This window comes from Protomyctophum bolini, assembly GCF_963924005.1.
Source record: "Protomyctophum bolini genome assembly, chromosome: 14".
Classification (NCBI taxonomy): Eukaryota; Metazoa; Chordata; class Actinopteri; order Myctophiformes; family Myctophidae; genus Protomyctophum; species Protomyctophum bolini.
Window position 1 is genome coordinate 41,546,265 of NC_137875.1, and position 24,145 is coordinate 41,570,409.

At 45.5% G+C, this 24,145-nt stretch overlaps 2 protein-coding genes across 5 annotated transcripts in view; one reads left to right on the plus strand and one right to left on the minus strand.

The window, feature by feature from the left end:
• Positions 1 to 24,145, minus strand: part of LOC308328078 (attractin-like protein 1) — a 307,756-nt gene that overhangs the window by 126,439 nt on the left and 157,172 nt on the right. The window lies entirely within an intron of this gene.
• The window catches only part of LOC308328083 (girdin-like), a 94,037-nt gene that overhangs the window by 3,046 nt on the left and 66,846 nt on the right, over positions 1 to 24,145 (plus strand). For all 3 annotated transcript variants that reach the window (XM_080781775.1, XM_080781774.1, XM_080781773.1), the window contains exon 3: positions 16,072 to 16,180. In XM_080781775.1, the coding sequence (XP_080637901.1) occupies positions 16,072 to 16,180 (109 nt within the window). The remainder of the gene's footprint in view (positions 1 to 16,071; positions 16,181 to 24,145) is intronic.

Genomic DNA, 24,145 nt, shown 5'->3' on the forward strand with positions numbered 1-24,145 from the left:
TGCCTACTTTATTTGTCGCCTGGCAGGATGTTAGGGATTGCCAATCACTGTGCGTGTGCGTGCGTGCGTGCGTGTGTGTGTGTGTGTGCGTGAGAGACATTGGTATATGCAAGGTTTGTGTGTCAATGCGGCTGTGTGCTTGCGTGCCTGAATGCTGGTTTGGGGGTTTTGGTGTGTGTGTGTATGTGTGTGTGTTTCGGGCAGCTGTTGGCAGTCATCTTGCCCTGCCAGACTCTTAAACAGAAGGCTTATTGTCAGCTGTTTCTTTTTGGTTGGTTAGACTGTTCTCTGTCTGCCTTTCCCTGGTTTTACCAAGGTGACATAATGATCACCCACCTCTGACTTATTGAACTAAAATAGAACAATATTCACTACGTCCTCATAGTTAATTCGGTTAACATTTCTATTATTAACAATATAGCTTTATCAGTATGAATTGGAATTCAATCGGCATCATAAACTCTGCATTGTATGACGTTTAAATACAATTTATTTAATTATATCAGTGCAACATTACATTACAGAACCATATGTAAACAGCATTTTAAAATATACAAATACAAATATTCAATTCAATTCAATTCAATTTTATTATAGTGTCAAATCACAACAAGTTGTCTCAAGACACTTTACAACCAACAAAGATCCACCCAGAGCAAGCAACATTGCGACAATGGTAACGAAAAACTCCCCTTTAGGAAGAAACGTCAGGCAGAACCCGACTCTAGGGTGGGCGGCCATCTGCCTCGACCGTGTCGGGGGGGGGGGGGGGGGTAGAGGGAGAGAGAGAGAGAGAGATAGACAGAGAGAAAAGACAGAGAATAGGCAGGTGGGCTCCGTGGAGGGGTCTGGTCCACATCTGGTCCAGGTCGAGCTCTGTGAGGCCGGGTCCAGGTCACACTTCTGGTGGGCTCCATGAAGAGGCCTGATCCACGGTCACACTCGGCAGTCAGTTGGGGGTTAATATTAGAGGTCCACAGAACTGCGACGGGGAGGACGAAAAGAGACTCCGGGGAGAGATTCCCCGGATGCTGGATTAGTGGCAGGCCTTACTGGAGCCTATATAGTGTATATTACAAGTACTGCTGGGAGACAAACCCACACAACAATGTACGACCATGGTATCCAGCTAGACCCGGAGACAAGTCTGGCCATAGGCTTTGTCGTAGAGAAAGGTTTTCAACCTTGTCTTGAATGTGCAGAGCGTGTCAGCCCCACGGACCGAAGCCGGGAGAAGGTTCCACAGCTGCGGTGCCTGGGACCTAAACGCCCTGCCTCCTATTGTAACTTTTGATATTTTTGGAACAGTAAGCATGTTTGCATATTGCAAACGCACTGCTGTTCTATTTGGTTTGTAGGGATCAATGAGATCCTTGAGATATTGTGGTGCCTGACCATTGAGGGCTTTGTAAGTGAGAAGAAGAACTTTGAACTCTATTCTGTATTTGACCGGGAGCCAGTGTAGGGAGGCCAGTGAAGGAGTGATATGGTCTCTTCTTCTGGTACCTGTCAACACACGCGCCGCAGCATTTTGAACTAACTGTAGGCTTTTCAGAGACTTGCCTGGGCAGCCTGATAATAGCGAATTGCAGTAGTCCAGCCTTGAGGTGACGAAGGCGTGGACAAGTTTTTCTGCGTCATTTTTGGACAGGATGTGCCTGACCTTTGCAATATTTCGCAGGTGAAAGAAAGCATTCTTTGAGATTTGTTTGATATGAGATTTGAAAGACAAGTCTTGATCAAAGGTAACCCCCAGATTCCTCACAGTGGCCTTGGAGGCCAAAGTAATGCCATCTAATATTAAGTGTACTAAGTCTACAAACCACGTTAGTAGAACTGATGAGCCAGGTATATTCTTGAATTGGTGATGGGTTAGGATTATACACTGTTCTGCCTACCAAAAAGAATGTGTTTTGTCGGTTGTAATTCTATTACATTTTATTTACCATGTGCCAAGTGCTGACATTCAGCCTGCGTGTTGATTTAGTTCACTTGGGTTAAAATGATTATGCATTTATTCATGTTACCAGTTGATATGCAATTATGCATGATAGGGGGCTTTAGGGTTTAGAACATTCACTACGAAATTGTCCAAGTCTTCGCCAGAATAATAGTAGTTTTCAGTGATTGCATGACATTTAACATGTTCTTGTTCTTTTCGTGTAACCGGGAAACGCGAACAAAATGTATTGCGTGTCTGAATTCAATGCTGAGGCTGATGTTTGCCAATCAGTCGTCGCCTGTGTGCAACAGCTGTGCACGATGAACGTGAACATGACTTAGGGCCGATTCATACTCTTATTTTAGAGCCGAAGAAAAGTCGGTTCGGCTTTGTAGAGCCTACAATGTGACGTCATTTGAGGTTCGGGGGGGGGGGGGGGGGGGGGTGTACCGTCCTAAAGTCGGCTCTTCGATGCTACTGAAAATTTCTGACGAGCCGAAATCATTTCGGCACTACAGCGCCGAAACAGCTGGTAAAATAGGAGTATGAATCGGCACCTTAAGGGTCCCGGTTTGAGGGGCTGAATGTTTTGGTCACCCTATCCATGTTAGAATGAAAGCAGCATGCTGTGGTTGTACACCTACAACATCAAGACACAAGTGAACGCAGCAGCATTGAAATAACTCTCCAGCTCGGTGTAATTAAAAACAGCTTAGAAACTTGAGGCCATGTTTTTAAATCTCCACTTTGAGGAGTTGAACTGTAAAATCGCACTCATTCCAACGCATGCACGGCGTGCATTGTGCACGCCATGCAACACACTCGTTTTCAAACCACACTATCGTAGATTGTGTCTGTTGTGATAGTTGCCACCAAGCTTCTTCAGATCGATATGGTCTTCTTTAAAGGGCAAGACCACTTTGAGTTGTATATTTACCTTGCCATAATGTAACTCCAAATGTGTGGACAAGGAATACAACAATAATTGTGCCATTGATTAGAAATTGATCATTCAAAATATGCTCCTCATTGACTTACATTGTAGGTCCTATGCTGAAACGGCTCTCAAAGTCACTCTTAACATGTTGATTCAGACAATATAGATTATAGAACACCACCAAACCCAAAACATGTTTTATAATATATATTCTTTTAATAAAAATGTTAACTTCCTGAGATCTGGATCCGGTTCCACATATCCATTCCAGGGTTTCTTCCTAATAAAAATGGCAAAATCACACACACACACACACACACACGCACACGCACACGCGCACGCACACACACACACACACACACACACACACACACACATTATACTATACTATATATATATAAAACACCCCATAGGCAACTGGGTTTGGTGATGTTCCATATTGTCTGAATTCTGAACTACACAAGTTAACCAAACCTCTACCAAAGTGGTCTTGACCTTAAAATAAAATGAAGGTGCCAACTGCACTTAATTCCTTGAAAAAAGTTTTTCTATTGATGCCATTCATTAACAATAATGTCTGTGGCTAAGACATAGGCATTTCCCCCCCCAGAGAGACATACACACACACACACACACACACACACACACACACACACACACACACACACACACACACACTTACTTTCGTTCATTGACTAGCAGGGGAGGGGATGTTGTGTGTGGGCCATGTGTTCTATAGGGTTGTGCATCATGAATGTCTCTCTGGCTCTATCGGAGCCACTGACAGACCTGAGACGGACAGACTTGGCATCAGTTGTCCGAGAAACAGCAGGGAACGGGGAGACTCCAGGATTATCTAACGGTTTGCTGTGACCCAGATGGCACTACTACTACCCACCCCCACCCCCCCCCCCCATGACAAACCCAACCTAGCCAATTAGGTTGCCTCCCCCAACACTGTCGAGACAATTGGTTTCCAGCACGAGGGGATGCAATTAAGTTTCTGGTATGAGTGAAAAGTGTCTGGCTAATTCTCCGCTCTTCTGTCAAAATCCCCTGACCTTTTTTTGTGTGTACGGTCACTCAGAAACGCCGGTGTAACTCTAGACTCATAACGGCCATTGTGCATTTTAGAAAAAAAGCAATTCATCAGATCTGGATTAAATGTATCCTGGGTGGTGGTTTATCAAAAAGAGGTTATGAGAAAAGCCCTGCACACACTTTCTATGAGATTGGGTTTGAACTTAAGAGCAACTGCCCTCTGATAATGCAGGGCTCCTTCAGAACTAGAGACATTCCTATGTAGAGGAAAGCATGGCTTGTTACGAAGGTCTGTTTTAACGTTTTGTTGTCCTGTTTTGTTTGTTAATTGTCCCTTTGGTTGAGCCTTTTGCATACACGGAAGGAAAACTCCAGATTCACACTAATGATATACTGTATAGATGAAGCAATTTATTTAAAACAAATCAACTAAGCCAACACATGTATTGTTCAGCATAAGCTGTTGGTAAAAGCATATTCCCTTTTTTGTTCAGCTTCAGGAAGATGCATTTCAGTGTCAAGTTGAAAATGTTGTTCACATACAGATGAATGGACAACTACACAGAAAACAAATGGCAATGTAAAAATGTAGCTTAGTTCTAACCCATTCTGGACGGGAACCCCTTTTGGTGTTTTAACTATAAGCATTATGTTATACTTTAGCTATTGAAAAATAGCAGATCTACAAGCTCATAGCACGCCACCGAGTGGCGCGCTACGAGCTCGTATAGGTCTGCTATTTTTGAAAAACCTGTGAAAATGCGGCACAAATCTTTGAATATATATATACTTTCTGAAGACAGTTTTTTTTTCTTTGTGGCCTAAATGGGTTTTAAACATAAACGGGTGACAACATTTCTGTCACCCATTTTATGTTTTAGAAGCTACATTTTGCTGATGTAAGGTAAAAAAAAGTTGAATGTCCCAGAGAAGAGGGGCTTTACAGACGGTAGACAAACACAATACATACCCTACAATACATCATACACGATACCAGATCCCTATCTCCCTCACTGTCACAATGAATTATGGGAGACACGATGACCTCCAGTGGTTATAGTTTCTTTAAAAAAGCAATAGCAGAGGGAACGGACATTCTGTATCTACTGTCTATTAGCGCTACCATGGGGGAGACTAAACCTCTGCCCTGGATGGAACTATCTGGAACTCGCATGTAAAGGACCATAACGATGGTCTCTCCGTGCCATTGAGGTGACCCTCATGTCATACATGTACTTAAACCCCTTTTGGGGCGGGAACCCCTTTTGGTGTTATGCTTTAGCTATTGAAAAATAGCAGATCTACAAGCTCATAGCGCGGCACCGAGTGCCGCGCTACGAGCTTGTAGGTCTGCTATTTTTGGAAAAGAAAATCGAAGAACGACTGACATAGAAACATAGCTTTTTCAGAAAACTGTCATTTTCAAACGGACATTTTTAGAATCTGATCTCGGGTCAGTTTTGTTCTGTTTTTGTAATGTGGCTCCTATAGAGCGTCGCAGTCCCGCCCCCTTTCAGAACAACGAGTGGCCCAGGAAATGTTTCTCCATTCATTTTCTCCATAGGCGTTTCCTAAAGTATTTATTTAAAGACGGTTACGCCGCGGACAAAGCCAACTCGGATCGTGAAAAATCATGACAATGAACACAATGTTTTGGGCCGATCAAATAATTTATAAGAAGAAAAACAACAAAAAAAGTGTTGTAACCTGCCGTTTTTTCCTACTTTCTAATTATTTGTTTGGCCCAAAACATTGTGTTTATTGTCATGATTTGTCACGACAAGAGTTGGCTTTGTCCGCAGCGTAAACGTCTTTAAATAAATACTTTCTGAACATGTCGCGGAAGCGACGCGTTGTGAGCTTGTAGATCAGCCATTTTCAGCACACACTTTGTACGACGAAGAATAAATCAGGCATCAGTGCTCTTCACTCACTGGGAGGGAGATTAATGTCTTTTGTTGGCCGATCATCATGTATGGACACAGGCTACCTCCTCGATTCAAACATAACAAGCTTTGGAAGCTATTTTTCGTGGCACATTATATTTTTAATCAAACAACAAGTTTACCTCCTCACTCATTGTTTGGGTCGGGAGCTTACGGTCTATGGTCGGGAGTCGGCTGTCTGTGTAGATCATGACTGATCATCATGCAGTTAGATATGCGCGCTGCGCTCCAGTGAAATTGTACAGCTGAGAAAGATTAGTTCATTTGTGTCGGATAAGCTGCGTTCAGACCTGAATATATATATCCGCCTCGGTTCGTCCAGTTTGTACCGCGGCAGGTCGCGCTGCGCCCGTTTGCGCAATTCTCGTCTTTGCATTGACTTTGTATGTAATCGCGCCGCTCTGAGCATCCAAGTCTGAAGCGCTTATTGGTGGGTTTTCGTGAACGATCGTTCTTTGAACACCGGGGCGTCAGGCCAACGTCCAATGTTTTTATCAATGGAACGGTCAAGCACTGCGGATGGTTTTTTTCCCCCACCACTCATCCTTCCAGCAAGTCGCACCTGTGCGACCTCGTTAAATTTTAACTCGCACGTTAAAGAAATGAAGTATCATATGCGACCTATTAAGTCGCACGCTGGAGCCCTGCGCTACAATATTAACTCTTTAGAAGAGAAATAGACGGTCGGACAGACTAGGCTGTAAAAACGGCAACGGCAAAAGCTGGGTTGAAAACCCGGAGGTAAAGTGAGTGATGTCAGAGCACAGGCACAGCTTTAGGCGTGAAGGGAACTTCCGCATACGTCACGGTCTATGACTTGGCCACCCACGTCATAGACACCATGGCTCTGATAGACACGGAGGTAGGAACAGGCGCAAATTAAGAGGTTGAATGAATCATCATATCATATTAATTAATTAAGAGGATTGTAGGATACGCCATAGAGCAGCGAAGTCTGACGTCACTTTCAGTAGAGGGCGTCAGTCCCCAGGTTCATGTATTTGTTTAGTTGCATTGAAATCCCCATTGAAGCGATTTTAGATCGCCTCATATAACAACTGTGTTTGAAAAATAAACATGTCACCCCGGCCGCTTCACTCATATGGATATGAAGAATCAACTGACTGAGAGAAAACGCTAATGTTACTGCTTCTGAATTAGTTAGATTTTCGCTAGAAGCAGACTGTATCATATATGAGTGACTGACTGTTGCAAACGATACAGAGACACCTCCCTGACAATAACGCCGAGACAGCTTGTTTATTTTTGGACCACAACGCTTATAGTAGACGATATTAAGATCACCCCATGTTATTCTCCATAGAGAAATTACTTCCGCGAACCAGGGGAATCGTCGGGATGAGCGAGTTACGTCAGGACTTCGGTGCTCTATTGATATGCCATAGATGACTGATGTCACATGATGGATCTGATCATCAGCTCTGCAATCGAGATCCCACAAATATGGGACGATATTATGCCGACGACTGTATTTCCATATTTAGTTAGATAGATACGATACTACGATAGGTCATTATGTTAGTGGTCATCGCCATGGGTACTCTGAGAACGGGTACAACGGGTACTCTGACAAGATGTACAACGAGCACAACAGGGTTTGCATGAACGGCATTCCCAACCGGCATTGTTCCCTATACTTGCATTGCCCCGGGAGAGTTCAGAGTTCAGACAGACGTCCCCGGTCTAGTTGGTTTCATTTCCAAAATAGTGAAAATAGCCAGTCAGTTCACAAGTCGGATATATAGCAACGCAATTGGCATTATGAGCTGTTTTATATATATTTTTGTATTATTTGTCGTGTGACTCTTTCTGCTCCTCGTGTCACCTCCTGCACCTCTCCCGTCCTCTTTTCTCTCCATCTTTCACTTCGTTCCCAGTCGGCATTCTTCATCTCTTCACCCGTGCATCTCTTTCACGCGGCTGTGTTTTGTCCTCTATCTCAGTGGTTCTCAAATGTTTTAAATCCAAGGGACCCCCAGTTTGATATACATTGATATGCACAGACTCCAAATGTAATCCTTTTTAATGTGTGGGACCCCCCCAATCTGCACTATAATCCTAACTCTGTTTGTGTACAAATGGAACCAAATGCAGCCTTATGGTCCCATTTTATTTGGTTCAATTCTTGCCTCCTTTTGGTGTTAGCATTATGTTATGCTTTAGCTATTGGAAAATAGCAGATCTACAAGCTCACAGTCTACAAGCTACGAGCTTGTAGGTCTGCTATTTTTGAAAAATCGCTTTTTCAGAAAACTGTCAGGATGTAGAAGACATTTTTAGAATCTGAACTCGGGTCAAAATGGGTTTTAACCACCGTTCTAATCTTATTCCTCCCAATCTCTTGTTCTATCCGTCCATTCCTTACCTCCATAGCCCACCCCACTCCTCCTATATCTCCTACTGTTTTCTTTGAGCAGCATGCTGGTGTCTTTGTTGTCTTTTCTACATGGGACTATAGGTATTTACAACAGACCTATTTGGGATTCCGCAGCTTGAGAGAAGCAGCAGCTACTGTCTGCTGTGCTGCTCTCTCTCTCTCTCTCTCTCTCTCTCTCTCTCTCTCTCTCTCTCTCTCTCTCTCTGCCTCGGCCTTGTGGACCCCCAGTCTTTTAACGTCAAAGAATCAAACATTAAGCTCAAGGTCAAACATTAAGCTCAAGTTAAGTTGTTGTCAGCTGAAAAGGGTGATGTGGTTTATCATGTTTTCACATTTGAAATCCAGCCGTTTTTTACACCTCATCTACACACGGGCAAGGAACGAGTGTTCGGGACGGCCATTTTATTTTGGACCCCAAATTCGGTCCCCGACCCCCATGTTGAGAATCGATGATGTAATTCGATCTCGACTTGCATGTGATTATGCGTATGACCCCATAGGACCTCTTATCTAAACTGCTTTGTCATGCATGTGCAGTAAGTTACGGACTCAAAAGAATGATGTTCGCCTGAGACGATCTTAAAACCCCCGAACGCCCAGGGTTATTTAAATCCATTCAATCATATAGCACCCGGCGATTTATAGCCAGCGGAGCACTTTGACTGGATGTCATCCCGGATGTGGCTGAAGCAGCTAGATGTAGCCCAGACGCTCCCAGCCTGTTGAGCGATGCGATCGGTTTTGACATCGATAATATCCGTCCCGCGCTGGGTGTTATACTAATTGAAAGGGCGGAGAACATTGTCCCGTGTGCGCTCGGGGTGTTAACGGTACTGGTTACGGCTTATTGATTGATTGACATTTTTTATTTCACAGCATATTTCAAAATGAAACACAAACACTGCTACTTTGAGGACGGAACCATGAAAAGCACTAAGGCATGTTTACATCGGGGTCCTCCATTTTCAATTCATCAGAGCGTTTGGAAGACGTGCAAATCCCAAATATATCTATGGAGAAAAAAAAACCCCAGGAAAATCATCAGATTAAAATCTGCAGATAAAGTTCTGGTGACTGGAGAGGACGCACGGATACCACACGTGGTCGTCTTGCTCTCAGCCATTTGCGGGTCTATCTTTGTGTGAATTACAGGTCTCCCAACAATCCCCACATTCCTCTCTGCTATTCGGCCGTTTTCATCTCGGAAACACGCGCGCACTTACGCGTGCACGCACGCACGCACGCACACACACACAATCTCACACTCAAACCCACTCCACCCCCTGCTATGTTTGGACAGCATGGCTTGCAGCCTCTCTATCCCTAACGCGTGGCCAAACATGCTCCCTTATTGTGTGTGCGTGTGCGCGCCTGGGCACGCAAGCTGACCCTAATGTACCCTGTCATATATAGGTTAGTGCGACGCTTTTACTCAGTCCAGCCAATCGAGGACAAGAGAAACGCCCCTTTTTTAGCCGCGGGCCTCTGTATAGTAGCTTGCATTGACTATGGATGACAGCACTGTCTGACTGACTGCCGTTGCTGACTAATTGTCTGTGTGTGTGTCTGGCTCTCTCTCTGGTTTACAAGCTGACTCTGTCTATATAGTATTATCATATCATATATATCATCATTACATTGCTTGTTGTACAGCAATTCTTAAATGCTTATAACCCAGCATCCTTTTCCCGGGGGCAGAATATTTGCCACGTTACTTGTGACGTGTCGTGACCTTGAAGAGCTGCAGTTTTTTCCTGAAGCAATAGCAATTTGGTGTCTGAAAGGAAAGTGTCGTGTGCTCTGTGCGCGCGCGTGTGTTTATGTTGAGGGAAAATGAGCGAGACGTAGCCAATGGGAGGTGAAGGATTAGATTGTGTTGTTCTTCTTATGGCTGTGTTTTCTTGTGCGGCGGGCCGGCATGCAGCCATGCTATTGGCTCCCTTGCTGCATAGCAATGCGGCCGTGTGAATGGCTAACTCGTCTCTCTCAGTCTCATTCTTTCACGCTTTTAGCCCTCATCCTGTCAGGATTACAGCCCCCTTTTAGCTTTTTAATTGAGGGGTTAAATCAGACCCCCTGCGTGCGTACGTGCGTGCGTGCGTGTGTGTGTGTTTGTGTGTGTGTTCAACTCATTCTCAACGGTATAAAAAAAAATCAATTATTAGCTTTATTGTTTTATTAAGACTTGAGTTATTCGATCTGTTGCTATAGGCAATGCATCTATAGTTCCAATGGATTCCATGTAGATGGCTGCAGGGTTATCTGGTCCTGAGAGAAACCTAAAGGTGTTGTCAAACATACCATATAGTGCTAGAGCACAGATGCAGACACGCTATAGGCACGCACGCATGGCTGCACCTGCCCTACACACCGCATGCATGCTTGCGCGCACACACACACACACACACACACACACTCACACTCACACTCACACGCACACGCACACACACACACACACAGTGTAAGATTCCCTCCCCCCATGAGTTAAATGACCATGATATATAGGTCGGACTCATTGGATGTGTCTTGTAAGAAAGATACATACAATAAAGCAGGATTTCCACCCATCAGGGTGACCAAAAAATACCAAGTGATTTGACAAAAAAACCCTTAAAAATGGGAAAGTGACTGTAGAAATATACTAGTAACTTTCCTTTTTATGATCAGTACTTTATTTGGATTTTTTTTCAACATGTAAACAAATCAAAAACACGAGCAAAAACAACATCGACAGAATACGTATGCATGGACATCATGATGTATAATATGTCAGCACAAAAACACAATATAAAACAAGGATAGACGAGATAAACAAATGCATCTACCGGTAATTAAAAGTTTAAATTAGTTTACACGACCGTTCTTTTTCAGATGGTCCTACTGAGTGAAAATGAATTCAGACTCTAGCATCCATTCCCAATCCTAGACCACCGTTTCCCCAACACTGCGTCGGGACCCGTTGGTGGGTCGCAGACACATTGTCGTGGGTCCCCGCCCCCTTAGGCACAAAGCGACGCGTTGTGAGCTTGTAGATCGGCTATTTTCACTAGTTTGGGTTCCCAGGCGAATTTATCTTATCTCTGTTTTGGGTCACGGGCTAAAAGGTTTGGGAACCACTGCCCTAGACACTAGACGTGGTACTGAATAGGCCACTGTGCTCGTTTCCATAATGGGCCCGTTCAGTAAGGAGATGATCACAGGCCATTGCAGCCTTATTGGTTAGTTTGACTTTGAATGACCACTATTGCACTTAACTCTCTGAAGACGCTCAACCACAACCTTTAGCTATATACATTTAGCCCTGGTGTTCGTCTCGTTGGGGGCACGTCGTCATTACAGGCAGACGTTTAGGGTCTCTATGCTTAATTCATAGGCTACTCCATCGTGCAGTATGTTAACGGTGACTCGTTGTGAGCTTGTTGATCGATTGGCTGTGTTTGCAGAGCATCGGTGGTGTATGAAACGAGTGTAAGTGGTTCACTTATCACAACATTCCCCCATCAAGGCATATATTTTTTATGGAGGGACAGACAGTAAGGCTGACAGGAAATGGGGAGAGAGATGGGGGGGGGGGGGGGGGGGGAACGACACATGCAGTAAAGGCCGTCGGGATCGGGAGTCGAACCCGCGGCCACACTGCCAGACTGGGTTACCAGCCAAGGTGCCTGGACCGCTGAGCCACGGCCCGGGCCAATGTCCCTTTGCACTGGTTAATAACAGTCAATTATTAGGAGTGACGAGGGAGGACAGGATCAGAAATGACTATAAAGTTGAGATGGTTTCTTCTTTGGACGTGTGGAAAGGAACGATGCGGGGACGGGGTACACTGGGAGAAGGTTGCTGAAGAGGAAAGGAACGATGCGGGGACGGGGTACACTGGGAGAAGGTTGCTGAAGAGGAAAGGAACGATGCGGGGACGGGGTACACTGGGAGAAGGTTGCTGAAGAGGAAAGGAACGATGTGGGGACGGGGTACACTGGGAGAAGGTTGCTGAAGAGGAAAGGAACGATGCGGGGACGGGGTACACTGGGAGAAGGTTGCTGAAGAGGAAAGGAACGATGCGGGGACGGGGTACACTGGGAGAAGGTTGCTGAAGAGGAAAGGAACGATGCGGGGACGGGGTACACTGGGAGAAGGTTGCTGAAGAGGAAAGGAACGATGCGGGGACGGGGTACACTGGGAGAAGGTTGCTGAAGAGGAAAGGAACGATGCGGGGACGGGGTACACTGGGAGAAGGTTGCTGAAGAGGAAAGGAACGATGCGGGGACGGGGTACACTGGGAGAAGGTTGCTGAAGAGGAAAGGAACGATGCGGGGACGGGGTACACTGGGAGAAGGTTGCTGAAGAGGAAAGGCCAAATGTATGTACTGTATGTACAGTATGAATGCCGTTAGCATATTACAGTCGGCAGGAGTCGCCGAAAACGGAACCAGATGGAAATAGAAGCAGGAAGAGGAAGAATCGCAGTCGGGTCACAACATTAGGCAAAGCTATTTTATCATTGGAATATCAATACAGCAAGAATAAGAAAGGTTTGCAATGGATACACACTTAGTCACTTGCATGCAGTAAATATGTCTGCCCGGATTGCTTTGGATAGGAGAGAGTGGAGAGATTGTGATGTGTGCATTTTGGAATGTCTCACTGCAGGGCTCAGTACAACATGTTGACACCCGCGCAACGGCATCAGTAGTCACGCCACACTCCCCAGAGACACCTAGGGCGATGCAGTTATACAGTACAATGTTCTAGTAGGAGGACATCTCTCTGAATCTGACAAACCGGTACAAATAGGAGATCATATTCATCCAGGTTCTTTCCAGCGGGCTGTGATGGGGGGGGGGGGTGACATGCAGTGAAGGCCGTCAGGATCGGGATGCAATTCATTATTATCATTATTATTATTATGTACTTTCATGTTTGATGCATCTATATTTACTGAATTTCGACCTTTTGGATGTCTCGGGTTAGATGGGACCCAGCACAGAGTTTATTCATGCACCACCAAATCAAGCTATCTATTAACCGTTTAAATCCCAGCAGGCCATCACGTATTCTGGCCTGGGGAAAACCTTGGCAGAAAAGACCTGATCTACAAGGCTCACATCAGGTCGCAGCGCTCAGCAAAGATGTCTCATGAAGCATGAAAACTGAAAATACTCTAAAATAGAGGGATTCTGGTAAACTTAGTATATTGGTTAACCCATTTTGGGGGCGGGAAAACCCTTTTGGTGTTTTAAACATTATGTTATAATTTAGCTATTGAAAAATAGCAGATCTACAAGCTCGTGCCGCGCTACGAGCTTGTAGGTCTGCTAATATACTGTATATTCTTTCAGAGCAAACGTTTTTAACTCAATTCTTTGCTTCTGGGGGGGGGGGGACTATTTTCCGATGATGGTCGGTGGCCAATTACATATAATGTTTGGGGTCCTTGACATGAAATATTGAGAACCACTGATATAGAAACATGAGGTTTTTCAGAAAAAAATACATTTTTTAATTTCGAAGTCAGGCCTAAATGGGTTAAGTGATTGAAGTACACAGTTCAGTTCCATTTTTATTCAAGCTGGTTCCAAATAACATTTGGAATGTACTTCTGTACAATATCACCACTGAATGGTGCAATCTCGTTGTGCTTCCTGTATGCTTTCTGGTTATGAGATAATCATTATGGGAACCCATTTGGTAAAAACAAAACATTCATTTCTTTTCATTTTTTTTTTGCCTCTGAGGGCACCACCTTTTTTTGTGTAGAGACAGGAAGTGTGGATTATCGGGTGTGGATAATCGTGAGATTTCCAACGAAAGCCAGCCAATCGGAATCAAGTATTGGAACTAGCCGTTTTAGGAATATAAATCTACATGCAGTCATGCACTAGCAATGGATCTGGCATTGCCCATGTTAAATAGGCATACAAATATGTACAGTACGTGTATGAATGACGGTACAGATGCCATCGTGTCTATTGAAGAAAATACGGCATGTTTTTTTTGCCAGGTGCTTGAAATGTACCTCTTTCTTTTTTTTTACCGGGGCCACCCGCGTGCTTTCGCCTTGTTTTTGGAGCTTTTTGCGCCTTGCAGTTGTTTTTTCTTTTTACATGCAGACTTACTAACGGACATACCAAATAATATTATGACGTTATTTACTCTGGATAGAAAATGGTGGTCATGGTGTTGCCATCTGGAGACTGACTGTACTGTGACAGTTACTATTTCCAGTGCTGGAGAACATCCAACCTAGATCTGTCCTGGAGTGAGCAACATTTTGTTTTTGCGCAGAAAATGTATGGCGTACACACTAGTATACCGTATATACCGCATGGTTGGGGTCGGGGAATAGGGGACATGGAGAACAGGAGTGCTTGGTTCTTTAGGGACGTTGACGGATGCACATGGGCATAGGCTGTATATGGACGTGGCGTGCCATCGTGTTTAGGCTGTTTTTCCGCATTGGCGTATGGGTGTGCCATGCTGCGTTTTGTCCATTTTTGGCATGGGCGTGTGTGTGTGTGTGGATTGTGGAAGGCCATGTTTGGTCGGTTTTGCCATAGACTCAAGGCTCATACATACATAGTCTGGATTTTCGGTGGTGAGGTGACCACCGAACTACTACAACATGACGTCACGAGCCGCGGTGAAGAGCAAACCACCGCCCACCGCTCCAGCCCTTCTCTCTGTTTTTACTCACCACCACCACCGCTCAACGTTATTTCAGCTCCAGGTGGTCAGCTCGCCACCGGAGCGGTGGTGGTCACCTCACCACCGGAGCGGTGGTGGTCACCTCGCCACCGGAGCGGTGGTGGTCACCTCGCCACCGGAGCGGTGGTGGTCACCTCACCACCGGAGCGGTGGTGGTCACCTCACCACCGTGAATTCCAGACTATGAATAGGCCTTTAGAAAGGTTAGACGCCTCCTCCAGCTCTGGGGCGTGTGTGTCTTATGGAGGCCGTCCACTACTGGCCAATCACGCGTCAAGCGTGTCTTTTCCAGGACTTGTCAGAATCACCACTTCCTCCTCAGTGACATCACTTTACAAGTCCCAGAAAAGACGTGCTGTGATATTTGGCTAGTGGATAATTGGCCAGTAGTAATTGGCCAGTAGATAATTGGCCAGTAGTCACTTTGAGTGCGGCCTCCAGTGTGGTATAGGCCTCCATAAGATACATGGTGTCTCCAATGAACTGCTGTGGGGGTATGACATGGCATCTTTAGGGTGGCACAATCCGACCTGGGATGTGTGGACAATGAATGAACATGCCATTTGAAATCATTTTGGGGCGGGAACCCCTTTTGGTGTTTCAAGCATCATGTCATGCTTTAGCTATAGAAAAATAGCAGATCTACAAGCTCATAGCGTGCCACCAACTTCACATAGAAACATAGCTTTCTCAGAAAACTGTCAGGTTGTAGAAGACATTTTTAGAATCTGATCTCGGGTCAAATTTAAGGGGGTGTGCATAGCGTTTTATTGCCTTTCATGCCGGTGCGCATGCAGCCTGGGTTTTGTGGCCAATCCAACCAGTAGGATTTGCTCACTTCGGGTGAAAATATATTCTTTCCTACGTGGAACGTGATTGCCATTTGCCAGAGACTTCCACAGTGGCAGTATACCTTGTACCATGATCTCCATCCCTCCCAGAAACCCTGCTGGTGACTGTAACTGTATTGATATAGCACTGACGGATGTACAGTATGCCATCTAGAAATACAGCATGAATTCAGAACTGTTCATATCCATTTTCTCTATGCTGCGTCACAAAACAGTTTTGTTAACAATATTCTGTCTTAATTCTTTTTCAGAAATCCAAAAGCCAGCGTTCAGAGGACCAACAAGAAAGTAAACAATGATCCCACGCTGCGCATCCAGAACCTCACTATTCTCATCAGACAGATTAAAAGCTACTACCAGGTAACCTAAACCACGTTTTTAAAACGCGTGTATTATTTTCAGGCCTACCGTGATGTTAAGATGAGACATTAGTCCTGCCAGTGAGTTCACGTTGAGCGTTTAAGATTCATGTAATCAGCCTGATGGGGTCAGAGGGATGTAGAGTTATGGCTATGGTGAACATTATGATTTTGTGCCGACTTGAGTTTTGAAAGTCTACTGTAGCTCTGCAAGGAAGTGACAAACATGGAGCTCCAGCGTAAACGATAACAATATTCCAAAGGAGGTCACCTCCCCATCCTAACCAAAACCAATAATGAGGTATTCCTGGTCGTAGATGTGTACGGTCAAGTTCACTGTTATTTTAATGACAGACCTACGCTGCTAAATACCAGGGTTGGTCTCTTGGGCTGCAGTCAACCGTGCTGCATCAGTGACTCTTACTGTAGGTTGGTGGAGTTGCAATGGAAAATGCAATCACTCTCCCAACACAAATCAGATCAACTCGAGACGCTGCACATGTGCACACACACACACACACACACACACACACACACGCACACACACACACGCACACGCACACGCACACACAAGGCATGGCAATATAAACATTTTTGTCAGTGCTAGTAAGTGTGTGTCAGTGTGTGATGTGGCATCCTAACCTCCATCCAGATGTCGGCCAGGCCTCCGTAAACATAGACGACACGCACGCAGCCGCGCGCGCACACACACACACACACACACACACACACACACACACACACACACACACACACACACACACACACACACACACACACACACACACACACACAGAGAGATGTGGTTCTTCTTCTCACGCTTTGCGTTATTAATGTCTGTGCGACTTTCTAAATTAAACAAACGTTATTTTTGGTGTATACCGGTAGTTTTTTCACTACAACCATTCCACACAATTGTGTTTTGGACAAACTTCTTGCAAAAAAAAAGAAAAGAAGAATCTCTGTTTAGATTTGCTTTAGATTCTGGTAAACCATGCCTGCCTGTCGGCGTCGGTTTATTTTACCAGGTCATCAGATCACACGTTCTGTGTTGCTTGATTCATGGCTGTGAACTAAGAGAGCAACCTACAAAGAGAAAAAAATGATGTGGACATTTGGACTTGAAAGTGTGTGGTCAGAAAGACGTGAAAATGACAGTTGCACGCCGTGTTCGATTGGCCATGCCTTATAGCTGTGATTGATTCACTGTCATGTGAGCGATTTCGCCCCACGCCCAGTCTTAATCCACACTTAATCATTGTCATTTGATGCTTTTATCTTTAAAGGGCTGCAGAAAGACGGAGAGAGTGAAGTGGGATGTGGGTTCTAGAGATGCGTGTTAGATATTATGGAGGGAAGGAAGAAGCATAACATGATGGAGGGGGGGGGGGGGGGGCTTGGGGTTTCCTGATGACAAGAAACACTCTTCCACTTGAAGCAAGACCAAAGCTGCATAGCAGAATTTGCACCCATTTGTACATGGAGAGGAGAACTCTCCATGTAGGCTATATATACGAAGGACAGCCTAAAAACAAAGAAATAGTAGACCTTTCTCAGTCTATTGAGAACTCAGAGTCACCACCACACTTCCACTTGTGGGAATATGTTTTATAAACTTCTCTACTGGAGAGAAGTCTCCATGTACAGAAAGAGTATTGTTCCGTTATCATTTCACCAACTTTAGTGATTTTATTCTCAGACGTTGAAGAGAAGAAACGATCATGATTGTTATGGGTATTGTAAGGATGACAGAGATATACCGTAGCATTGCTGTCGGGGGGGGGGGGGGGGGGGGGGGGGGGATAGAAAAGTAGATGGATACAAGGTTTATGCGTGACAACAGCAATTCTATTTAACAGAGATGACTATATTTAACTGTAGGACTGTGAAAATGACCCAGTATGATTGAAAAGAAGGACTTTAGGATTGTTAGTGTCTCACTACATATTTCCAGACAGACGGACGGGATAGAGAGCTTTCCCACGCTACGCAGACTCTTCCCTCTGGCTCCTTTTGAACTCTCCTCAGAGGATGTTCGTCCATCTCCTAACATGAGCTATTTCTGAATGCTTTGGATGGTAATGGCAGTATAATTCAGAGGACTGCAGAATGGAACATTGTACTGGCTCTGTCACTGAGTGTGTACACATATTATACATTTATGAAGTGATTTTTTTTTGTCAAATATGTTTTTATTGAACAGATAAATTATTACAAACTATATGATATGAAATACTTTTTTTATGAAACAAAATGAAAGAAAATAAAACATAAAGACAAAAAAGATAAAGAAATCCCTTAACCCTCCCACCCATACTGCTCAGTGACATTGCATACTATATAATAAGATGATAGAAAGCTCATGGAAAACATCTGAAAAGAAAATGGCGTAGTCAACCATATCAATGGTATCCTGTCTATTAATCGTTTCTACTCAGGTAATGGACAAGGGGCAGCCAAACCTTATCAAACTGTCTCTCCCTGTTTCTCAGGAAATACCTTCTTCTCTCAAGATGAAGCGTACTAGTCATTTCATTTAACCAGTGCTTAAATGCAGGAGCCTCTTCCTTCTTCCAGTGTGTCAGAATTAGTTTTTTCGCTGTAATCCGACCATATGAGAAGAGTTGTTTCTGTGCTTTCGTCAACATAGGCATGGAGTCTGACAGATGAAGTGATTTTAATTGGAATCTAACTCGACTCCTATCTACAATTGGTACTACTTAATTATCCTTGGAATGTATATAATTCTTTCAGACACACGCACGCACGCGCGTGCACGCACGGTCGCACGCAGCACACGCGTGGCAATAAGTTCAACAGCATGTCCATCAGTTAGCTGCCTAATCAGATCTCAGATGTTGTCTCTAGACAGCCAGTTAATCACCCCCCCTGGGTCATCATGTTTAAACAATGGGCCTATTGTGTTATCCTTAACACGATGAGCCTTCGAAAGCTCCAGCAGGCCTGCTCAAAACTACGTATCCATCACAGAGTCAATGAGGAGGTTAAGTACGGACCTGCAGCATTTGTGGATGACGAGATGGCGATTAGGGCTTAAAGAGACACTTCACCCTTTTTGCAAAAGAATATATGTTAATGACGTTTAGAACACTTTCCTGGGGGTCTTTATGTGTGTAATATGTGGTTTTAGATATTTTAGATTGTAGCAGTGAGCCTGTTGTCTCTGATGTCATGGACACTGGTCTCACTACCTTCCTGGACTACAATTCCCATAATTATTTGGTGCACTGCTCCTCCTTGTGGATAGGGGGGAGAGCTGTCTTACTGAGACAACATGTAGTCCAGGAAGGAAGTGAGCCCAGTGTCCATGACATCAGAGACACTGGGCTCGCTGCTACAATCTAAAATATCTAAAACCACATATTACACACATAAAGACCCCCAGGAAAGTGTTCTAAAGCTCCTAAACGTTATTAACATATATTTTTTTGCAAAAAGGGTGAAGTGTCCCTTTAAGAACATTAGCTGGCATTTAGCCAGAGCCAGCCACTGCTGCTCTTTAAAAAAAACGCTATAGCAATCGCAAACCAATATATGCTATTGTGATATGCCAAAATGTAGTGATTGGCATGATTATAAGAAACGATTGTGTGTGTGCATTGTGGAATGCTCGGAGGTACAGTACAAGCCCCATCCATAACTCGTACGGTAGCATGTTGTCTTTGGGTATAGAAGGACAATGTGGTGCCACAGTGAAGCTGTATCTTCCCAATCGATTGTTTGATTAATCTCCGCAGGATGACCCTTGACCTCACAGTCACACTTATTGTGTCCAGCCAATCGGTGTACAGAATAGAATTGTCACCCTCTTTGCACCTATCAAACTTAAGCCATAATACAGCTGATTGTGATTCTTCTGATATTCAGATCTGCTGTTCTTCTGGCGCCCCCAGAGGGTCTAACCCGTTCTGACCTGAGATCAGATTCTAAAAATGTCTTCTACATCCTGACAGTTTTCTGAAAAAGCCATGTTTCTGTGTCAGCGGTTCTTCGATTTAAAAAGAAAATAGCAGACCTACAAGCTCATAGCGCGCCACTCGGTGGCACGCTATGAGCTTGTAGATCTGCTATTTTTCAATGGCTAAAGCACAACGTAATGCTAACACCCGAAATGGGTTTCAACCAGTTTCCGAAGCCCACTCGGTAAGCTGGTAATGAGAGATGGGTTAGCCTATACTGGGGATTTGGATTTAGACAATGGCGAGCATTTCCGACAAAAGTGGGAGGCTTTTTCATAGCGTGGATCTTAGAAGATTACTTCAATGTACGGAAATCACTAGACTCAATCGTAATCTAATAATTTTAGCCCTCCGTCGAGGCGATCATCTGTCTGGGACAATGTTAAACTACTCGGCAAATACACCGCAGGCTAGCAAGCAACACCACCGAGGCAACTCAATCACTATAGTTTGTTAAATTTATTACACACACACATTCACAACATAAACACACATGAGCTAAATTAAACTGAACTTTGTTTAGTGACGTAAATAAGCCAAACCCGGTAGCAGCAAAAGCAGTGGTAGCAGTTAAAAAGCAGTTAAAGCAGTTAAAGCAGGTAATTAAAACAAAAGGCATCCAGATCAGACGAAATACACTCGGAAACTGACCACTGACGGTACTGACCCTTGTTCCACGCAGTTCGCGCATGTGCATTGGAGCCTAGCTGTAAACACTCCTCTTAAATCCACAAGTTATGTTCATAACGGGATATGAACACATGCACACGCTAATATAGAAAATAATAACTAAATATAAATTAAACACAAAATTGGTACAGGGCTCAAAACCACCGGAAAAGGGTTTCACTATAGAATAGAAACACGCAGTAATACTTATATAAACATATATATAGGCAACCTGGGCCTGTACACACAGTATAAAACGTGACACCTCCCACTTAGGCTACGGATCACGTGATCCAAGTAGGCTACACAACCTCCCACTTAGACACAACCTCCCACTTAGGTCATACACACATTTTAAACAAACTCAAAACAAAGACACTCAAAAGTCTGTTTGGGTAAAAAAGGTAAAAAAGAGAGCAGCTGAACGTAAGTCCATTTGGGTAAAAAAGGTAAAAAATAAACAGCTGAACGTAAGTCCATTTGGGTAAAAAAGGTAAAAAAGTAAACACCTGAAAGTTTTTTAGCAGCGAAAGTCTTTTGGGCACCCTCGTGAGGACTCAAACTTTGGTTGATCCACCGATTTCAGTACTACCAGCCTCCTCACGTTCCTATGGAGGATGGTAGATGAACATGACCCCCCGTCCTTCACCTGGGACCAGCTGATGGGGTGAGTCTGCTGGGCTGAACTCCAGGGCCCAGGCAGTCCCAGCCACTGCCGCCTTCCTTTGGACGACTCCCTGGTCGCCCCAGACCATCTTCTTGGTGCGTCGCTTCACCACGTCCCTGACCATATAAAGCCCAAACAAAACCAGTGTGGTGTACTGGAAGGGAGCGGCCGGATTTGTACGCACCACCCAGGCTTTTCTCTTCAGAGTAGTTGTGGGGAAGGGCATGCCAGTTTGGGCAGCAAGGCATAAGTCTTGGTACGCCATCTTACCCTCCTGGATTGTGAGCCTCGCCTCCCACCACTCGTGATTGCCGGTCCTGCTGTGTAACCAGATCTGTACTGCTCTGCAGACGTACCCCACCACACCACAAAGCTTAGATAAGGTACTGCATTTCATCAGGTCCATCTGACTCACGAGGACTGCCCCCCAAAGTCTTCCCACACCAACACTGGAAGTTGCCGAAGAAGACCCTGTAGTTGTCCCTGGTGACAACTCCACGCCACCAACCGGCGAAGATGGTGCAACCAACTTCAATGCCTGCGCTCTAGTCACGACAGCAGTGAACGCCTTCCTCTGCAGCACACTGGCGCTCTCCCTAGACTCGGAGGCAACCTCCGTCGCTGACTTTATGGGCCAACTCTCCACTGGCAGGGACAGGAACCTGGGGCCTCTCCGCCACATCGAAACTCCATCCAGCTCTACAGGAGAAGCTCCTCTCATGACCAGATCCACGGATACTTCGCATCCCAGTCCCCGGTGGGACTTGTCGCTGTGAGCGTTGCTTGTTATGACGGTCAATCCAATGATCTCGAGCTCCTTCTCGTCTGCCAGGGACATCTCTTTCCCTCCAAGAGCGCACCTCCTGCAACGACCGCACACAGGATCACAGGCCACGTCGATACTGTCCCGTTGCAGCCACTTGATGACCTCAGCGTTGCTTGCAGCAGTCTTAACCTCCACACAGCTCTGCTCAGGGAGGTTGACTCTGCTCCGGGCCTCGACTCTCACAGCCTCTGCCCGCATAGACCAAGCAAAATGAGTCGATGCCTGTCGTGCAGTCACCTCCACGCCCTCGGACAGTTCAGGATGCACGCCGCTGACGGTCTTTCCCAACGGACCGTCCCAGAGGACCAGGTCACCACACCTCTTCAACCGTTGAGGCACGAGACGACCTTCCCGGGCACTAATCAGCAGCTGCACTTCCTGCGGACGTCTCAGTTCCCCCGGCTTGACTACAGCCGGAAAGAACTTCTCCAGGCGCTCAGAGTCCACTGTATAGTCTATTCTGGCGATTTCGTCAAGCCCATAGCAGATCATCTCGTGAGCCTGCAAAGATCCCTTCTTCATCTCCACTTTCAGGCTCACAATGTATCTCTTTGTGTCAACCTTTGACTCCATTCCACCCACACCACGCACGATCAGCGTGACGGGCTCACCCAATAGCCCCAGCTTCTCTGCTGCCTGGTGAGTGACATAATTGGTGTCGGAGGCAAGATCAATTAGGGCACCCAGCCAGTCCCCTCTCTTGGTCGTGACATCAACCATCATCATGAGTACTGGGTGCTCTTTTAGTCCACTACTGTCCAAGAGTCCTGTTCCCGCACATACTGCAGTAGACACCCTGTTCGTCACCGCCTCACGAACTCCAGCCATCTGCTCTGGTGTAAGGCCCAACTTTGCAAAGATGGCCTCCTGCTGCCTTGTCGGTCCCCGAGGATCTCTCCCTTGATCCCCCTCAACCCCGACCTTTGCAGTGTCTTCAGGTGCAGAGCTCCTATCTGCCCGTGGCTTAAGGCACAACATGTAGTGGTGGTCCACGGGAGTATTTCCCCTCTTGCAATCGTCCTTACGACACAAAAAGTCTCTCTTGCACAGCCCGTCATGGATATCCAGACATTTAAAACAAGCTTTTGCCTTTTTTGCCTGGGCCCTCTTATCCACCGCACTGGCATCTCGAAACGACTTGCAGCGATATAGTCCAGTATGGCCGGCCTTTCCGCACATGCCGCAAAGAACCTGAGAAGAGTTGCTCCTGGTCTCGTTCACCGTTGCTTTAGTGAACGCACGCCTCTCTTGCCCTCTGTCCCCTGCTTTATCACCCGGCTTGCTGCGGCCCTGTGGCTCACCCCCCCTGGTGGAGGCCGGTCTCATGGCCTGTAACTGCTCCTGTTGTGTCAAAACTGTCTTCTGATCACGCAGGAATTGCAATAGTTTATCAAACCGATTTCGTGTGGTGACATTGTTCATTGCGTCGCACCGGAATAAGAGCCACCGCTCCTGCATACTGGGCGGTAACTTCCCCTCGAGTGCTCGGACCACCAACTGGTTATTAATCGCATCTTCACAACGCAAGTCTGTGAGGTCACACAACGCCCTCTCCACGGTCTGGATTAGTTGTAATGCCTCCCTTGGCTGGTTGCTGCGCACCACTGGCAATTCTTGTAACTCCATAATGATGTCATCAGCGATATGCGAAACGTCTCCATACCTATCCTCCAGAGCACGGAAAACGTCTTCTGCATCACGACAATAAAACAGTCTGAGCTCGTTCTTCACTGCATCGGCAATACTGTCCAGCAGGTGAAACAACCGTAACTCACGAGAGCCCGATGGCTCAGCCAAAGACTGCAGGTTATTCCAGTTGTCCTT